The 18,552-nt window shown below is 42.8% G+C and overlaps 1 protein-coding gene across 2 annotated transcripts; it reads left to right on the plus strand.

The window, feature by feature from the left end:
* The first annotated feature begins 45 nt into the window (after window positions 1–45).
* Window positions 46–8,697, plus strand: tp63 (tumor protein p63). Of its 2 annotated transcripts, none has more exons than XM_060067093.1 (6): window positions 46–183; window positions 532–656; window positions 4,143–4,288; window positions 5,793–5,940; window positions 6,552–6,645; window positions 7,179–7,454. In XM_060067093.1, exons 1-6 carry the CDS (start codon window positions 130–132, stop codon window positions 7,314–7,316), a joined length of 705 nt encoding a protein of 234 aa, XP_059923076.1. In that variant the 5' UTR covers window positions 46–129; the 3' UTR covers window positions 7,317–7,454. The 2 variants fall into 2 exon arrangements, with proteins under 2 accessions (XP_059923076.1, XP_059923075.1); XM_060067092.1 differs by having other exon boundaries at window positions 58–183; window positions 7,168–8,697.
* Window positions 8,698–18,552: the final 9,855 nt, after the last annotated feature.

The raw sequence follows: 18,552 nt of genomic DNA on the forward strand, positions 1-18,552 counted from the left end.
CTTCCTCTCTATCTGCTTGGTGGCCATCTTGCTTCATGTTGCTGAGGCCAATGCGACGCCGTGCGTCCGTGACCTCTGACCTCCGTCCTCTGTACCTCAGCCTTCCGCCAGGTCTCCCATGGCCTCCAGATGTCGTCCATGAAGAAACGACGGTCCACAGACGAAGAGGTCTTCTGTTTGCCCGTGAGTCCCTCCTCTCACTTCCTGTCCATCCGGTCACTTCCTGACTTCCTCTTAATTCTCAAGAACATCCTTATGTCTTCCTCCTCACTTCCAGTCTTCTTCCCTCTCGTACTGTCCTTCCTGTCTTCTTCCTCACTTCCTGTCCCTCACTTCCTGTCTTCCTCCTCACTTCATGTCCTCTTTGTCACTTCCTGTCCCTCACTTCCTGTCTTCCTCCTCACTTCCTGTCTCCCTCCTCCCTTCCTACCTGTCCGTCTCTGATTGGGTGAATCCCAGCCAGTTTTCCCTGGGCGAGCGAGCTCCGGTCTGACTGCCCTGTCCCTCTCTCTCTCTCTCTCTCTCTCTCAGATCAAGGGCAGGGAGATCTACGAGATCCTGGTGAAGATCAAGGAGTCTCTGGAGCTCATGCAGTTCCTGCCCCAGCACACCATCGAGTCGTACCGCCAGCAGCAGCAGAACCTCCTGCAGAAACAGTGAGTACCACTCCGGTAATACCAGAGTACTGAGAAGAACCACAGAACCACATTCCACCAGAGTACTGTGTAGAACCACACCGGTACTACCACAGAGTAGAACCACGTTCCACCAGAGTACTGAGTAGAACCTCACCAGCCCTACCACAGTGCTACCAGAGTGCTACCACAGTGCTACCACAGTGCTACCATAGCTCTCTGTATTACAAGTTCTTCCCTAGTACCTCACCCAGTTCTACTACTATACAGAACTCTCCCCTTGTCGGCATGTTATTGTCTGATTGAACCTTAACAAGTGTGCAGCTGCGCTTACAGGCTGGGATTCTGGTTCCTGTTGTCATGCACTCCCTTCTCCTCCCCTGGTGGTGTTTGGAGTGTCTGTAGCGTGTGTTTGTACCGTGTGCTCGCAGTGTGTGTTCGTTGTCGTTAGCGTGTGTCTATAGCCCTTTTGTTGTTAGCATGTGTTGTTAGTGTGCTTATTCGTCGCGTCGCTCCAGCGCCTCTCTGGCTGTGATCCACTGGCAGAGGTGTTGTGTTGTTCCTGCGACATGAGAAGCGAGGCGAGGCCGTGGTTCTGTGTGAGCGCAGGGAGAGGGCACATGGCCCGGAGGCTCCCCACAGCTCCTCCCCTCTCCGGGGAGCCGCCAACACGCATGAATCGGGACAAATGTGCCGAGCTGAGCTTTGTTCCGCAGACGCTTCCAGAGAGACGGGTTCACGCCTTTGGGTGTTCTGCCAGAGTTTGCACAACAGCATAATTCGAGGGGGGAAAGAAAAAAACAAACTTTTGGTTGAACCTCAGCCATTGGCTCAAGCGTGATTAAAATTGACTCACCTGGTTAGTGCGGCCCCGCCCGTGTTACCGGCGTGGTGGGGAAAGGGCAGACGATGGGTTAATTATAGTCGAAGGCTCTAATCACTGCTTACGCTATCAGTAAAATTGTGGCTGGCATGGCGCTGACGGAAAACCCGTACATAATGGAACTAGCCACGGGGTTCTTAACCAACGGATGAATTAAAGGGGGTGACCTTTATATTCCTTGTTATATAAACCCGCAGTTACCAAACACAAGCACTAGGGGGCGTGAAAACACAGCTTAGATTCCTCCGCAATTCTAAAGAGCTTCATTCTTTTTCATTTCTGCTTCCTTCAACGTTTTTTCTTCTCTCCGTCTTTGTATCTTTTTTTTTTACCTTGACTAAACTTCTAAATACTAAAACTAGTACTCATACTTCCCTCCTCTAAGTATGGGAAGTCTATCTAGACATTACTGATTATTGGGAGTGATTCCTGCGTTTCTGCACGACTGACTCGCATGCACTTGTGAAACAGGGACACCTGCTGGAGAGCAACGGAACTGCATGACAAGACTCCCCAATCATCGTGATTATAACGAGTGCGCCATGACGACGGTGTGATTAAAGACTTTGCCTCCCTAACACAGAATGACCACTCCTTTGTTTCCCTCCCTCGCCCTGTCTCTATCGCCGTGGTAACTAAACCCTGGGCGTGGCCTTACTCCTCCTCCTCCTGCTCCTCTCCCCAGCCTGCTGTCTGCCAGGCTGGGCCGCCAGCTCCTCCAGCCGGCAGGAGAGCAGAGGAGGCGCTGCAGCTCCTCCTGAACCTCTCTCCCTACATTCCTCCTCCTCCTCCCTCTCCTGCTGCTCCTCCAGTCTGCTCCTCTTCCTCGTCCCGCCTCCTGGACTCCTCCTCGTCGTTTCTCCTCCTCCTCCTCCAGGCTCCTCGGGGCTCACTGACCACTTCTGATCTGATGCCTCCTCGTCTCTTCAGCTCCTCGTCGCTTCTACCCTTCCTCCTCCTCCTCCATCTCTCTTCCTCCTCCTCCTCCTCCTCCTCCTCCTCCTCCTCCTCCTCCTCCTCCTCCTCCTCCTCCTCCCCCTTCTCATCCCCTCTTCCTCTTGCTCCTCTGTCATCTCTCCTCCTCCTCCACCACCAGTCTGATCTTCCTCTCATCGACACCTCCTCGGCTCTCCTCTTCCTCCTCCTCCTCCTCCTCCTCCTCCTCCTCACAGTGTTCACTTTGATCTGGGACTGGTTTTCAAAGTAAAAGTCCCCTCAGTGGACTCCATGCACTGACTGAGCCAGCAGAGAGAATAGGATATAGAAAGGGCCACACCGTTTTATTAAGGCTTGGCTGATTTTGCATGTTTAATTATCTGATTGTAATTGTTTTTGTTCCAACGAGCACATCTTGAAACCTTTACTCATTGTAGCAAACCGCGACAAAATCTCCATTGTGTCATTCTGTTTGATTCCCTGGTGTCATCTTAACGCCATTGCATCCAGCACGTAGCATTTGTAGCGGATGTAGCATATGTAGCATATGTAGCATATGTAGCGAACCGTTTACTCTGTGACAAGAAACCTTTGAGATGTCCTCTGCCTCTTCGGTGGTCGAGGTCTGGAACCAAGCTGTAGCTCTACTGCAGTTCTTATTATTAGTTAAACCTGACTACTACTTTTTAGTGTGATTCTAGTTTATTTCTATTGTGGTGTTACCGTAGTTCTTCCGTATAGTTTCTACTTTCGTTTCTACTGCAGTTTAATTGTAGTTCTGCTGTAGTTTCACTGTCGTTCGACTGTAGTCCATTGATATACTTTAATTCTACTTCAAATCAAATTCTACTGTTTCTATTCTAGTTTTACTGTAGTATCACTCTAGTTCTATCATAGTTTTACTGTCGTTTTACCGTGGTGCTATCTTGGTTTGACCGTGGTGATTCAGGTGAACACGTTTCACCTTTGCTTTGTGAGTAGAGCTGGACTCAACAGGACTTTGTTTGCTGTTTTCATTTTCAGGGTTGTTTGTGTTATTGAGACTTTATTGAGACTTTATTATGCAGATTCTATCGAACGTTGCTCGATGCTGGTCATGGTTTATGAAGTCCCTGCGGGACATTAAGATGTTTTTGTAATTCTTTAGTTTGTGAGTTTTAGTGTCTGTCAGGTAAATATCTTTCAGAGACCTTCTGTTTGAAACAGAGGCATGTGTTAGCTTGTTTGCAGTATTGCACTATTGTCTGGTTATTAATAAATGTTCTTTTTTCTGCTTTACCGCTCTCAGTTTCCCTTTCCTGTCTGAAATGTACACTGAATTGAATATTCACAGCTTTTCATTTATATTTATGGACATAAAAAAATCTTTAATGAACTTGAGACATATCAATATCTTCAAATAACTCAAATGATGTATACTACATTATTGTGTTAAACTTTTATCCTATCCATTTAGTATAGGACTGTTAATATTGATGTTATTCTCCGGCCGACACCACCTGACCTCCAGTTGTTCTTTAATCAATATAAGAGATGGGTTCTATCGATAGTATTGATCGACTGATCAGATACGTCCAGGCGATGGCGTGAGGGTCACGTGGTACTTTAAGTACCGTCGTAGGCCACAGGAAGTGACTAACAGGAAGTGACTAACAGGAAGTGACTAACAGGAAGTGCGTCCCTCCCAGGCCCTCCATGACGCCCCAGCAGTCGTACGGGTCCCAGTCCCCCCCCCACGGGAAGGTGAACAAGCTGCCCTCCGTCAGCCAGCTGATCAACCCCCAGCAGCGTAACACCATCACCCCCTCCGGGATGGGCTCCGGCCTCACTGACAGTAAGTACTACACCACCCGTCTCTCCTCCTGCACCACCCGTCTCTCTCCTACACCACCCGTCTCTCCTCCTACACCACCCGTCTCTCCTACACCACCCGTCTCTCCTACACCACCCGTCTCTCCTCCTACACCACCCGTCTCTCCTACACCACCCGTCTCTCCTCCTACACCACCCGTCTCTCCTCCTACACCACCCGTCTCTCCTCCTACACCACCCGTCTCTCCTCCTACACCACCCGTCTCTCTCCTACACCACCCGTCTCTCCTCCTACACCACCCGTCTCTCCTCCTACACCACCCGTCTCTCCTACACCACCCGTCTCTCCTCCTACACCACCCGTCTCTCTCTCTCCTGTAGTACCTGTCTCCTCCTACACCACCCGTCTCTCTCCTACACCACCCGTCTCTCTCCTACACCACCCGTCTCCTCCTACACCACCCGTCTCTCCTCCTACACCACCCGTCTCTCCTCCTACACCACCCGTCTCTCCTCCTACACCACCCGTCTCTCTCTCTCCTGTAGTACCTGTCTCTCCTCCTACACCACCCGTCTCTCCTCCTACACCACCCGTCTCTCCTCCTACACCACCCGTCTCTCCTCCTACACCACCCGTCTCTCCTCCTACACCACCCGTCTCTCCTCCTGCACCACCCGTCTCTCCTCCTACACCACCCGTCTCTCCTCCTACACCACCCGTCTCTCCTCCTGCACCACCCGTCTCTCCTCCTACACCACCCGTCTCTCCTCCTACACCACCCGTCTCTCCTCCTACACCACCCGTCTCTCCTCCTACACCACCCATCTCTCCTCCTACACCACCCGTCTCTCCTCCTACACCACCCGTCTCTCCTCCTACACCACCCGTCTCTCTCCTGTGCTACCCGTCTCTCCTACACCACCCGTCTCTCCTCCTACACCACCCGTCTCTCTCTCCTACACCACCCGTCTCTCTCTCTCCTGTGCTACCTGTCTCTCCTACACCACCCGTCTCTCTCTCCTGTGCTACCTGTCTCTCCTACACCACCCGTCTCTCTCCTGTGCTACCTGTCTCTCCTACACCACCCGTCTCTCTCTCCTGTGCTACCTGTCTCTCCTACACCACCCGTCTCTCTCTCCTGTAGTTCCCGTCTCTCTCTCCTACACCACCCGTCTCTCTCTCCTCCACCACCTCGTCGAGGGACGGGGGGGGGGTGCTATAAGGGGGGGGGGGGGCAGGGGACCCCCCCCCCCGGAGGACAAGCTCCTCCTACTGTCCGCCCAGGACCGCCCACCTCATTACCAGGCCCCCGCCCCCAACACCTAGTCCCCCGCCCCCACCTCGTCCCCCTCCTCTCTTATTGTGCATGCAGTCCGTCTAAAGGTCGTTCACAAGCAGAGGCTGGGGAATCGAACCCGCAACCTTTGGACCGCCCCTAGCCACTGTGACCCCCCACCCCAACCTGCTCACATCCCATAATACCTAGACGGAGACACTGACGGGGGGGCTGCTTGTGTTTCCATAGTGACGCCCATGATGGGCACTCACCTGCCAATGAGCGGGGACCTGAGCTCGCTCAGCCCCTCCCACGGCCTGCAGCCCCAGCTGCCCATGGTCCCGTCCTCCCACTGCACCCCCCCCCCACCGTACCCCATGGACAGCAGCATCGCCAGGTACCCGCGCTCTCAGGACCCCGCTCTCAGGACCCGGGGGGAGGGAGGGGGGGGGAGGGAGTTATAGCGTCATGGATAGATAGAGGATGGCGAGGGAGTGCGTCCTGTTCAGAGAGGTCGTGGGTAGAGCTCTTTCCGACTGATTCGGTCGTGGTCGTGGCACCGTGCGCTCGGTTGTTATGGCATGCATGTTGTGGGAGTGAAGTGGTCAAGTGACCTCTGAATGTGTTTATATAAGGACATGAATGTGCTTGCCTCGTGTGTTTCAGCATGGAGCGAATGTGTGCATAATACATAAAGTGAACGATGTATATTTATCACATGCGCCTGGGGTACTAACATCAGAAAATAGCACGACCTGTTCTGTACCAAGACAGCTGATATCGTGACTTACCTCTCTCTCTCTCTCTCTCTCTCTCTCTCTCTCTCCCCCCCCCTCTCTCTGTCTCTGCCTCTCTCTCTCTGTCTCTCTCTCTCTCTCTCTCTCTCTCTTCCCCCCCCCCCTCTCTCTCTCTGTCTCACTCTCTCTCTCTCTCTCTCTCTCTCTCTCTCTCTCTCTCTCTCTCTCTCTCTCTCTCTCTCTCTCTCTCTCTCTCTCTCTCTCTCTCCAGCTTCCTCCTGCGTCTGGGCTGTTCAGGCTGCCTGGACTACTTCTCAGCTCAGGGCCTAACCAACATCTACCAGATTGAGAACTACAACATGGAGGTGAGCCTTAGCCTGCCGTGTGGGTGGGGGTGTGTGTGTGTATGTGTGTGTGTGTGTGTATACAGCTGCACTGTATGTCTGTATTTATATCAATATCATTTGTATGTATTCAGATTGACTGACTTGGTTGGGGCACTGCTAAATCGATTACAAATATTGGTTGATTCATTGATGGATGGATTGAATGTATTTTGATCGCCTGATCAATAGATTGCCAACTGTCTGCTGGCATGTCTTTTAGCGTGTATTTATGAATGAATCAATGATCGATAGATAAGAGGAATATTGATCGCCCGATCAACAGATCAATGACTGTGATCCTATGTGTTTCCTTTAGGATATACACTATATATTGATCGACAGATCAATAGACTGCGTGTCTTTAAGGGTGTATATATGTAATGATCAACAGATAAATCGATGGCTAACGGTGTCCACTCGTGTCTCCCTTAGGACGCACAGAGTGTATATTGATCGCCCGACCAATCGATTGCTAACGGTGTCCGTGGCGTGTCCCCCCAGGACCTCTCCAGACTGAAGATCCCCCCAGACTACCAGCACCTCATCTGGAAGGGCATCATGGAGCACCGGCAGAACATGGACTTCTCCCCGCCGCCCCACATCCTGCGGAGCGCCTCCGGGGCGTCTACGGTCAGCCTGGGCTCCTCTGAGGCGCGCGGCGAGCGCGTCATCGACGCCGTGCGCTTCACGCTGCGCCAGACCATCTCCTTCCCCCCGCGGGACGAGTGGTCCGACTTCTCCTTCGACCTCGACTCCCGCCGCAACAAGCAGCAGCGCATCAAGGAGGAGGGGGAATGAACGGACCATTTGTTTACATGCACCCGCCCCCCTGACCCTTGACCCCCTGCTGACACCCCCCCCGACCCCCCCCCCCCCCCCCCGGGCCGCCATTTCAGTTCAACCCGCTGAAACATTTCAATTGAAATCTCCGGTGTTTTCGCCGTTGCGTCGCGGAGAGCCGGACACTTTGTTTTAAAAAGAGGTACAGATCAAAAGTGCACTTAAGGTCTTGAGTGTGGGGGCTCGGCCGGTCGCCTGGAGAGGCGCGCGTTCGAGTCCCGCGTGCATTTGCTTAAGGGTTCGCCTCGCTCGAAAGAGAGAGAGCACTTAGGGAATGCTGCGAACGGTTTTTTATATCGTCATTTTTTTTTTTTTGTCGTCTTTGTTTTTTTTGTTTTTATATACGTCAGATATGGTCTTAATACTTTCCAATGTAAAGCAGGACCGCACGTGGATCTTGCGTGCGAAGGGCTTCTGGGTCGTTGGGTTTCGTAGTCTCTGTTAGAGCCTTCCCAGGCTAAAGCGTTCACCCTCTGACCGCCCCGAGGTCGGACTGTAAACATTTCAAGAGTCTTCTTCTCACCAAAGTGTTATGATGACCTGCTCCCCAGAGCTCCCCAGGCTCCTCTTGCAGCTCTCGCTTCTGCTGTTAGCCTCGCGCCCGCTTCTGTTTGTTTCTGTCTCAGCTACGTGCTAAGAGCGACGTGCTACGTGTTACGGGCTGCATGCTAGGAGCTATGTGCTAGGAGCTACGTGCTACGTGTGTGTGTGGGATTCCCAAGTATTCCGGTTCAGGATCCATCCTTCCTCCTATATCCTTCTTGTCAGTGTTGCAGGTGTACTGAACTGATGTCTGTGTTTCCATCGATCAAAAGGTGCCTGGCATCGAATCTTTGTTTACTACGTTTTTAAGGACCGTATAGTTTTGGTAAGGGTTTATGTTTGATAGTTAGCCAAAACATTTGATATCATGTATATACATTTGTATAGCTATTTTCTTGAACAAACCTAAAGAAAATACTTGATAAGCCCAATGCCATATGGATGTGAATACAGCGGTACCATCGGAACTAATGTTTGTATTAATCGACAGTTATACATATGTACCCTTTACCAGCATGATGTGCCAAGTAGCATTGTTAAAGCCTTAGAAAGCATCTGCCATTTCATATTTTTGTACAATATATTGTAAATATGTTGCAAGTGGGCTTTTGTGATATAAATCCAAAATAAATATACATACTAAATGCATTTCATGTTTATGAATATTGTTTCATTGTTTTCATTCATCTAGAATTCACCATTCACAATATTTTTGGTCGTCAGCAAAAAATTATTTTTTTTAATCGCTTGTGACGAGCGATAAAAGCGTTACCCCTTAACAGCGTTACCCCTTATGTATTTTTTCATGTTGTGCCATAAAAAGCGACAGTGTTACCCCTTAAGTTTTATTTGAAAATGACCGATAAGAAGTGACAGTGTTACCCCTTATGTATTTTTTCATGACGAGCGGCTCGTTTTTTATTGGTCACTGTCGAATATAACAAACCTAAAGGTCGTCGTCAAACGAAAAGTAAGTCATTTCTTATCGTCTAATAACACATAAGGGGTAATAGTGTCGTTTTTTATCCATGTTGTCTGATAAGACATAAGGGGTAACACAGTCGTTTTTTATCGCTCGTCATCGAATATAACGTAAGGGGTAACACTTTCGTTTTTTATCATCGTTGTCTGTCTAATAATACATAAGGGGTAACACTGTCGCTTTTTATCACACATCATGAAAAAATACATAAGGGTAACACTGCCACTTTTTATCTTTCGTTGTCAAATAAAACATAAGGGGTAACACTGTCGTTTTTTTTGCTCTCGTTGAATAAAACATAAGGGGTAACACTGTCGCTTTTTATCTTTCGTCATGGAAAAAAACATAAGGGGTAACACTGTCGCTTTTTATCTTTCGTCATGGAAAAAAACATAAGGGGTAACACTGTCGTTTTTTATCTTTCGTCACGGAAAAAAACATAAGGGGTAACACTGTCGTTTTTTATCGCTCGTCATCGAATATAACGTAAGGGGTAACACTGTCGCTTTTTATCTTTTGTCATGGAAAAAAACATAAGGTGTAACACTGTCGTTTTTTTTGCTCTCGTTGAATAAAACATAAGGGGTAACACTGTTGTTTTTTATCTTTCGTCATGGAAAAAAACATAAGGGGTAACACTGTCGTTTTTTATCTTTCGTCACGGAAAAAAACATAAGGGGTAACACTGTCGCTTTTTATCTTTCGTCATGAAAAAATGACATAAGGGGTAACACTGTCGCTTTTTATCACACGTCATGAAAAAATACATAAGGGGTAACACTGTCGTTTTTTATCTTTCGTCATGGAAAAATATATAAGGGGTAACACTGTCGTTTTTTTTTTATCATCGTTGGCTATTAAAACATAAGGGGTAACACTGTCGTTTTTTTTTTATCATCGTTGGCTAATAAAACATTAGGGGTAACACTGTCGCTTTTTATCTTTCGTCATGGAAAAAAACATAAGGGGTAACACTGTCGTTTTTTATCGCTCGTCATCGAATATAACGCAAGGGGTAACACTGTCGCTTTTTATCTTTCGTCACGGAAAAAAACATAAGGGGTAACACTGTCGTTTTTTATCGCTCGTCATCGAATATAACGCAAGGGGTAACACTGTCGCTTTTTATCTTTTGTCATGGAAAAAAACATAAGGTGTAACACTGTCGTTTTTTTTGCTCTCGTTGAATAAAACATAAGGGGTAACACTGTCGCTTTTTATCACACGTCACGAAAAAATACATAAGGGGTAACACTGTCGCTTTTTATCTTTCGTCATGGAAAAAAACATAAGGGGTAACACTGTTGTTTTTTATCTTTCGTCATGGAAAAAAACATAAGGGGTAACACTGTCGTTTTTTATCTTTCGTCACGGAAAAAAACATAAGGGGTAACACTGTCGCTTTTTATCTTTCGTCACGAAAAAATGACATAAGGGGTAACACTGTCGCTTTTTATCACACGTCATGAAAAAAAACATAAGGGGTAACACTGTTGTTTTTTATCTTTCGTCATGGAAAAAAACATAAGGGGTAACACTGTCGTTTTTTATCTTTCGTCATGGAAAAATACATAAGGGGTAACACTGTCGTTTTTTTTTATCATCGTTGGCTAATAAAACATAAGGGGTAACACTGTCGCTTTTTATCTTTCGTCATGAAAAAATGACATAAGGGGTAACACTGTCGCTTTTTATCACACGTCATGAAAAAATACATAAGGGGTAACACTGTCGCTTTTTATCTTTCGTCACGGAAAAAAACATAAGGGGTAACACTGTCGTTTTTTATCGCTCGTCATCGAATATAACGCAAGGGGTAACACTGTCGCTTTTTATCTTTCGTCACGGAAAAAAACATAAGGGGTAACACTGTCGTTTTTTATCGCTCGTCATCGAATATAACGCAAGGGGTAACACTGTCGCTTTTTATCTTTCGTCACGGAAAAAAACATAAGGGGTAACACTGTCGTTTTTTATCGCTCGTCATCGAATATAACGCAAGGGGTAACACTGTCGCTTTTTATCTTTTGTCATGGAAAAAAACATAAGGTGTAACACTGTCGTTTTTTTTGCTCTCGTTGAATAAAACATAAGGGGTAACACTGTTGTTTTTTATCTTTCGTCATGGAAAAAAACATAAGGGGTAACACTGTCGTTTTTTATCTTTCGTCACGGAAAAAAACATAAGGGGTAACACTGTCGCTTTTTATCTTTCGTCATGAAAAAATGACATAAGGGGTAACACTGTCGCTTTTTATCACACGTCATGAAAAAATACATAAGGGGTAACACTGTCGTTTTTTATCTTTCGTCATGGAAAAATATATAAGGGGTAACACTGTCGTTTTTTTTTTATCATCGTTGGCTATTAAAACATAAGGGGTAACACTGTCGTTTTTTTTTTATCATCGTTGGCTAATAAAACATGAGGGGTAACACTGTCGCTTTTTATCTTTCGTCATGAAAAGATTACATAAGGGGTTACACTGTCGTTTTTTATCTTTCGTCATGGAAAAATACATAAGGGGTAACACTGTCGTTTTTTATCTTTCGTCATGGAAAAATACATAAGGGGTAACACTGTCGTTTTTTTTCTTTCGTCATGGAAAAAAACATAAGGGGTAACACTGTTGTTTTTTATCTTTCGTCATGGAAAAAAACATAAGGGGTAACACTGTCATTTTTTATCTTTCGTCACGGAAAAAAACATAAGGGGTAACACTGTCGTTTTTTATCTTTCGTCATGGAAAAATACATAAGGGGTAACACTGTCGCTTTTTATCACACGTCATGAAAAAAAACATAAGGGGTAACACTGTTGTTTTTTATCTTTCGTCATGGAAAAAAACATAAGGGGTAACACTGTCGTTTTTTATCTTTCGTCATGGAAAAATACATAAGGGGTAACACTGTCGTTTTTTATCTTTCGTCATGGAAAAATACATAAGGGGTAACACTGTCGTGTTTTTTTTATCATCGTTGGCTAATAAAACATAAGGGGTAACACTGTTGTTTTTTATCTTTCGTCATAGAAAAAAACATAAGGGGTAACACTGTCGTTTTTTATCTTTCGTCATGGAAAAAAACATGATGAACATTGTCGTTTTTTATCGCTCGTCATCGAATATAACGTAAGGGGTAACACTGTCGCTTTTTATCTTTCGTCATGGAAAAAAACATAAGGGGTAACACTGTCGTTTTTTATCTTTCGTCATGGATAAAAACATAAGGGGTAACACTGTCGTTTTTTATCTTTCGTCATGGAAAAAAACATAAGGGATAACACTGTCGTTTTTTATCACACGTCACGAAAAAATACATAAGGGGTAACACTGTCGCTTTTTATCTTTCGTCATGGAAAAAAACATAAGGGGTAACACTGTCGTTTTTTATCTTTCGTCATGGAAAAATACATAAGGGGTAACACTGTCGTTTTTTTTGCTCTCGTTGAATAAAACATAAGGGGTAACACTGTCGTTTTTTATCACACGTCATGAAAAAATACATAAGGGGTAACACTGTCGCTTTTTATCTTTCGTCATGGAAAAAAACATAAGGGGTAACACTGTCGCTTTTTTTTTATCATCGTTGGCTAATAAAACATAAGGGGTAACACTGTCGCTTTTTATCTTTCGTCATGAAAAAATTACATAAGGGGTAACACTGTCGCTTTTTATCACACGTCATGAAAAAATACATAAGGGGTAACACTGTCGCTTTTTATCTTTCGTCACGGAAAAAAACATAAGGGGTAACACTGTCGTTTTTTATCGCTCGTCATCGAATATAACGCAAGGGGTAACACTGTCGCTTTTTATCTTTCGTCACGGAAAAAAACATAAGGGGTAACACTGTCGTTTTTTATCGCTCGTCATCGAATATAACGCAAGGGGTAACACTGTCGCTTTTTATCTTTTGTCATGGAAAAAAACATAAGGTGTAACACTGTCGTTTTTTTTGCTCTCGTTGAATAAAACATAAGGGGTAACACTGTCGCTTTTTATCACACGTCACGAAAAAATACATAAGGGGTAACACTGTCGCTTTTTATCTTTCGTCATGGAAAAAAACATAAGGGGTAACACTGTTGTTTTTTATCTTTCGTCATGGAAAAAAACATAAGGGGTAACACTGTCGTTTTTTATCTTTCGTCACGGAAAAAAACATAAGGGGTAACACTGTCGCTTTTTATCTTTCGTCACGAAAAAATGACATAAGGGGTAACACTGTCGCTTTTTATCACACGTCATGAAAAAAAACATAAGGGGTAACACTGTTGTTTTTTATCTTTCGTCATGGAAAAAAACATAAGGGGTAACACTGTCGTTTTTTATCTTTCGTCATGGAAAAATACATAAGGGGTAACACTGTCGTTTTTTTTTATCATCGTTGGCTAATAAAACATAAGGGGTAACACTGTCGCTTTTTATCTTTCGTCATGAAAAAATGACATAAGGGGTAACACTGTCGCTTTTTATCACACGTCATGAAAAAATACATAAGGGGTAACACTGTCGCTTTTTATCTTTCGTCACGGAAAAAAACATAAGGGGTAACACTGTCGTTTTTTATCGCTCGTCATCGAATATAACGTAAGGGGTAACACTGTCGCTTTTTATCTTTTGTCATGGAAAAAAACATAAGGTGTAACACTGTCGTTTTTTTTGCTCTCGTTGAATAAAACATAAGGGGTAACACTGTTGTTTTTTATCTTTCGTCATGGAAAAAAACATAAGGGGTAACACTGTCGTTTTTTATCTTTCGTCACGGAAAAAAACATAAGGGGTAACACTGTCGCTTTTTATCTTTCGTCATGAAAAAATGACATAAGGGGTAACACTGTCGCTTTTTATCACACGTCATGAAAAAATACATAAGGGGTAACACTGTCGTTTTTTATCTTTCGTCATGGAAAAATATATAAGGGGTAACACTGTCGTTTTTTTTTTATCATCGTTGGCTATTAAAACATAAGGGGTAACACTGTCGTTTTTTTTTTATCATCGTTGGCTAATAAAACATGAGGGGTAACACTGTCGCTTTTTATCTTTCGTCATGAAAAGATTACATAAGGGGTTACACTGTCGTTTTTTATCTTTCGTCATGGAAAAATACATAAGGGGTAACACTGTCGTTTTTTATCTTTCGTCATGGAAAAATACATAAGGGGTAACACTGTCGTTTTTTTTCTTTCGTCATGGAAAAAAACATAAGGGGTAACACTGTTGTTTTTTATCTTTCGTCATGGAAAAAAACATAAGGGGTAACACTGTCATTTTTTATCTTTCGTCACGGAAAAAAACATAAGGGGTAACACTGTCGTTTTTTATCTTTCGTCATGGAAAAATACATAAGGGGTAACACTGTCGCTTTTTATCACACGTCATGAAAAAAAACATAAGGGGTAACACTGTTGTTTTTTATCTTTCGTCATGGAAAAAAACATAAGGGGTAACACTGTCGTTTTTTATCTTTCGTCATGGAAAAATACATAAGGGGTAACACTGTCGTTTTTTATCTTTCGTCATGGAAAAATACATAAGGGGTAACACTGTCGCTTTTTATCACACGTCATGAAAAAAAACATAAGGGGTAACACTGTTGTTTTTTATCTTTCGTCATGGAAAAAAACATAAGGGGTAACACTGTCGTTTTTTATCTTTCGTCATGGAAAAATACATAAGGGGTAACACTGTCGTTTTTTATCTTTCGTCATGGAAAAATACATAAGGGGTAACACTGTCGTGTTTTTTTTATCATCGTTGGCTAATAAAACATAAGGGGTAACACTGTTGTTTTTTATCTTTCGTCATAGAAAAAAACATAAGGGGTAACACTGTCGTTTTTTATCTTTCGTCATGGAAAAAAACATGATGAACACTGTCGTTTTTTATCGCTCGTCATCGAATATAACGTAAGGGGTAACACTGTCGCTTTTTATCTTTCGTCATGGAAAAAAACATAAGGGGTAACACTGTCGTTTTTTATCTTTCGTCATGGATAAAAACATAAGGGGTAACACTGTCGTTTTTTATCTTTCGTCATGGAAAAAAACATAAGGGATAACACTGTCGTTTTTTATCACACGTCACGAAAAAATACATAAGGGGTAACACTGTCGCTTTTTATCTTTCGTCATGGAAAAAAACATAAGGGGTAACACTGTCGTTTTTTATCTTTCGTCATGGAAAAATACATAAGGGGTAACACTGTCGTTTTTTTTGCTCTCGTTGAATAAAACATAAGGGGTAACACTGTCGTTTTTTATCACACGTCATGAAAAAATACATAAGGGGTAACACTGTCGCTTTTTATCTTTCGTCATGGAAAAAAACATAAGGGGTAACACTGTCGCTTTTTTTTTATCATCGTTGGCTAATAAAACATAAGGGGTAACACTGTCGCTTTTTATCTTTCGTCATGAAAAAATTACATAAGGGGTAACACTGTCGCTTTTTATCACACGTCATGAAAAAATACATAAGGGGTAACACTGTCGCTTTTTATCTTTCGTCACGGAAAAAAACATAAGGGGTAACACTGTCGTTTTTTATCGCTCGTCATCGAATATAACGCAAGGGGTAACACTGTCGCTTTTTATCTTTTGTCATGGAAAAAAACATAAGGTGTAACACTGTCGTTTTTTTTGCTCTCGTTGAATAAAACATAAGGGGTAACACTGTCGCTTTTTATCACACGTCACGAAAAAATACATAAGGGGTAACACTGTCGCTTTTTATCTTTCGTCATGGAAAAAAACATAAGGGGTAACACTGTTGTTTTTTATCTTTCGTCATGGAAAAAAACATAAGGGGTAACACTGTCGTTTTTTATCTTTCGTCACGGAAAAAAACATAAGGGGTAACACTGTCGCTTTTTATCTTTCGTCACGAAAAAATGACATAAGGGGTAACACTGTCGCTTTTTATCACACGTCATGAAAAAAAACATAAGGGGTAACACTGTTGTTTTTTATCTTTCGTCATGGAAAAAAACATAAGGGGTAACACTGTCGTTTTTTATCTTTCGTCATGGAAAAATACATAAGGGGTAACACTGTCGTTTTTTTTTATCATCGTTGGCTAATAAAACATAAGGGGTAACACTGTCGCTTTTTATCTTTCGTCATGAAAAAATGACATAAGGGGTAACACTGTCGCTTTTTATCACACGTCATGAAAAAATACATAAGGGGTAACACTGTCGCTTTTTATCTTTCGTCACGGAAAAAAACATAAGGGGTAACACTGTCGTTTTTTATCGCTCGTCATCGAATATAACGTAAGGGGTAACACTGTCGCTTTTTATCTTTTGTCATGGAAAAAAACATAAGGTGTAACACTGTCGTTTTTTTTGCTCTCGTTGAATAAAACATAAGGGGTAACACTGTTGTTTTTTATCTTTCGTCATGGAAAAAAACATAAGGGGTAACACTGTCGTTTTTTATCTTTCGTCACGGAAAAAAACATAAGGGGTAACACTGTCGCTTTTTATCTTTCGTCATGAAAAAATGACATAAGGGGTAACACTGTCGCTTTTTATCACACGTCATGAAAAAATACATAAGGGGTAACACTGTCGTTTTTTATCTTTCGTCATGGAAAAATATATAAGGGGTAACACTGTCGTTTTTTTTTTATCATCGTTGGCTATTAAAACATAAGGGGTAACACTGTCGTTTTTTTTTTATCATCGTTGGCTAATAAAACATGAGGGGTAACACTGTCGCTTTTTATCTTTCGTCATGAAAAGATTACATAAGGGGTTACACTGTCGTTTTTTATCTTTCGTCATGGAAAAATACATAAGGGGTAACACTGTCGTTTTTTATCTTTCGTCATGGAAAAATACATAAGGGGTAACACTGTCGTTTTTTTTCTTTCGTCATGGAAAAAAACATAAGGGGTAACACTGTTGTTTTTTATCTTTCGTCATGGAAAAAAACATAAGGGGTAACACTGTCATTTTTTATCTTTCGTCACGGAAAAAAACATAAGGGGTAACACTGTCGTTTTTTATCTTTCGTCATGGAAAAATACATAAGGGGTAACACTGTCGCTTTTTATCACACGTCATGAAAAAAAACATAAGGGGTAACACTGTTGTTTTTTATCTTTCGTCATGGAAAAAAACATAAGGGGTAACACTGTCGTTTTTTATCTTTCGTCATGGAAAAATACATAAGGGGTAACACTGTCGTTTTTTATCTTTCGTCATGGAAAAATACATAAGGGGTAACACTGTCGTGTTTTTTTTATCATCGTTGGCTAATAAAACATAAGGGGTAACACTGTTGTTTTTTATCTTTCGTCATAGAAAAAAACATAAGGGGTAACACTGTCGTTTTTTATCTTTCGTCATGGAAAAAAACATGATGAACACTGTCGTTTTTTATCGCTCGTCATCGAATATAACGTAAGGGGTAACACTGTCGCTTTTTATCTTTCGTCATGGAAAAAAACATAAGGGGTAACACTGTCGTTTTTTATCTTTCGTCATGGATAAAAACATAAGGGGTAACACTGTCGTTTTTTATCTTTCGTCATGGAAAAAAACATAAGGGATAACACTGTCGTTTTTTATCACACGTCACGAAAAAATACATAAGGGGTAACACTGTCGCTTTTTATCTTTCGTCATGGAAAAAAACATAAGGGGTAACACTGTCGTTTTTTATCTTTCGTCATGGAAAAATACATAAGGGGTAACACTGTCGTTTTTTTTGCTCTCGTTGAATAAAACATAAGGGGTAACACTGTCGTTTTTTATCACACGTCATGAAAAAATACATAAGGGGTAACACTGTCGCTTTTTATCTTTCGTCATGGAAAAAAACATAAGGGGTAACACTGTCGCTTTTTTTTTATCATCGTTGGCTAATAAAACATAAGGGGTAACACTGTCGCTTTTTATCTTTCGTCATGAAAAAATTACATAAGGGGTAACACTGTCGCTTTTTATCACACGTCATGAAAAAATACATAAGGGGTAACACTGTCGTTTTTTATCTTTCGTCATGGAAAAATACATAAGGGGTAACACTGTCGTTTTTTATCTTTCGTCATGGAAAAATACATAAGGGGTAACACTGTCGTTTTTTTTTTATCATCGTTGGCTAATAAAACATAAGGTCGCTTTTTTTTACATAAGGTCGCTTTTTATCTTTCGTCATGAAAAAATTACATAAGGGGTAACACTGTTGTTTTTTATCGCTCGTCATCGAATATAACGTAAGGGGTAACACTGTCGCTTTTTATCACACGTCATGAAAAAATACATAAGGGGTAACACTGTCGTTTGTTTTTTATCATCGTTGGCTAATAAAACATAAGGGGTAACACTGTCGCTTTTTATCTTTCGTCATGAAAAAATTACATAAGGGGTAACACTGTCGCTTTTTATCACACGTCATGAAAAAATACATAAGGGGTAACACTGTCGTTTTTTATCTTTCGTCATGGAAAAAAACGTAAGGGGTAACACTGTCATTTTGTATTGGTCGTTGTCAAATAAAACATAAG

The sequence above is a fragment of the Gadus macrocephalus genome, chromosome 12 (genome assembly GCF_031168955.1).
Source record: "Gadus macrocephalus chromosome 12, ASM3116895v1".
Classification (NCBI taxonomy): Eukaryota; Metazoa; Chordata; class Actinopteri; order Gadiformes; family Gadidae; genus Gadus; species Gadus macrocephalus.

Excerpts from the sequence above, each read along its gene's own strand:
- tp63 (XM_060067092.1), top strand. The coding sequence starts at position 130 with ATGTCGTCCATGAAGAAACGACGGTCCACAGACGAAGAGGTCTTCTGT. Across the intron at positions 657-4,142 it reads CAGAACCTCCTGCAGAAACA|GCCCTCCATGACGCCCCAGC; the intron begins GTGAGTACCACT and ends CGTCCCTCCCAG. Across the intron at positions 6,646-7,167 it reads TTGAGAACTACAACATGGAG|GACCTCTCCAGACTGAAGAT; the intron begins GTGAGCCTTAGC and ends GTGTCCCCCCAG.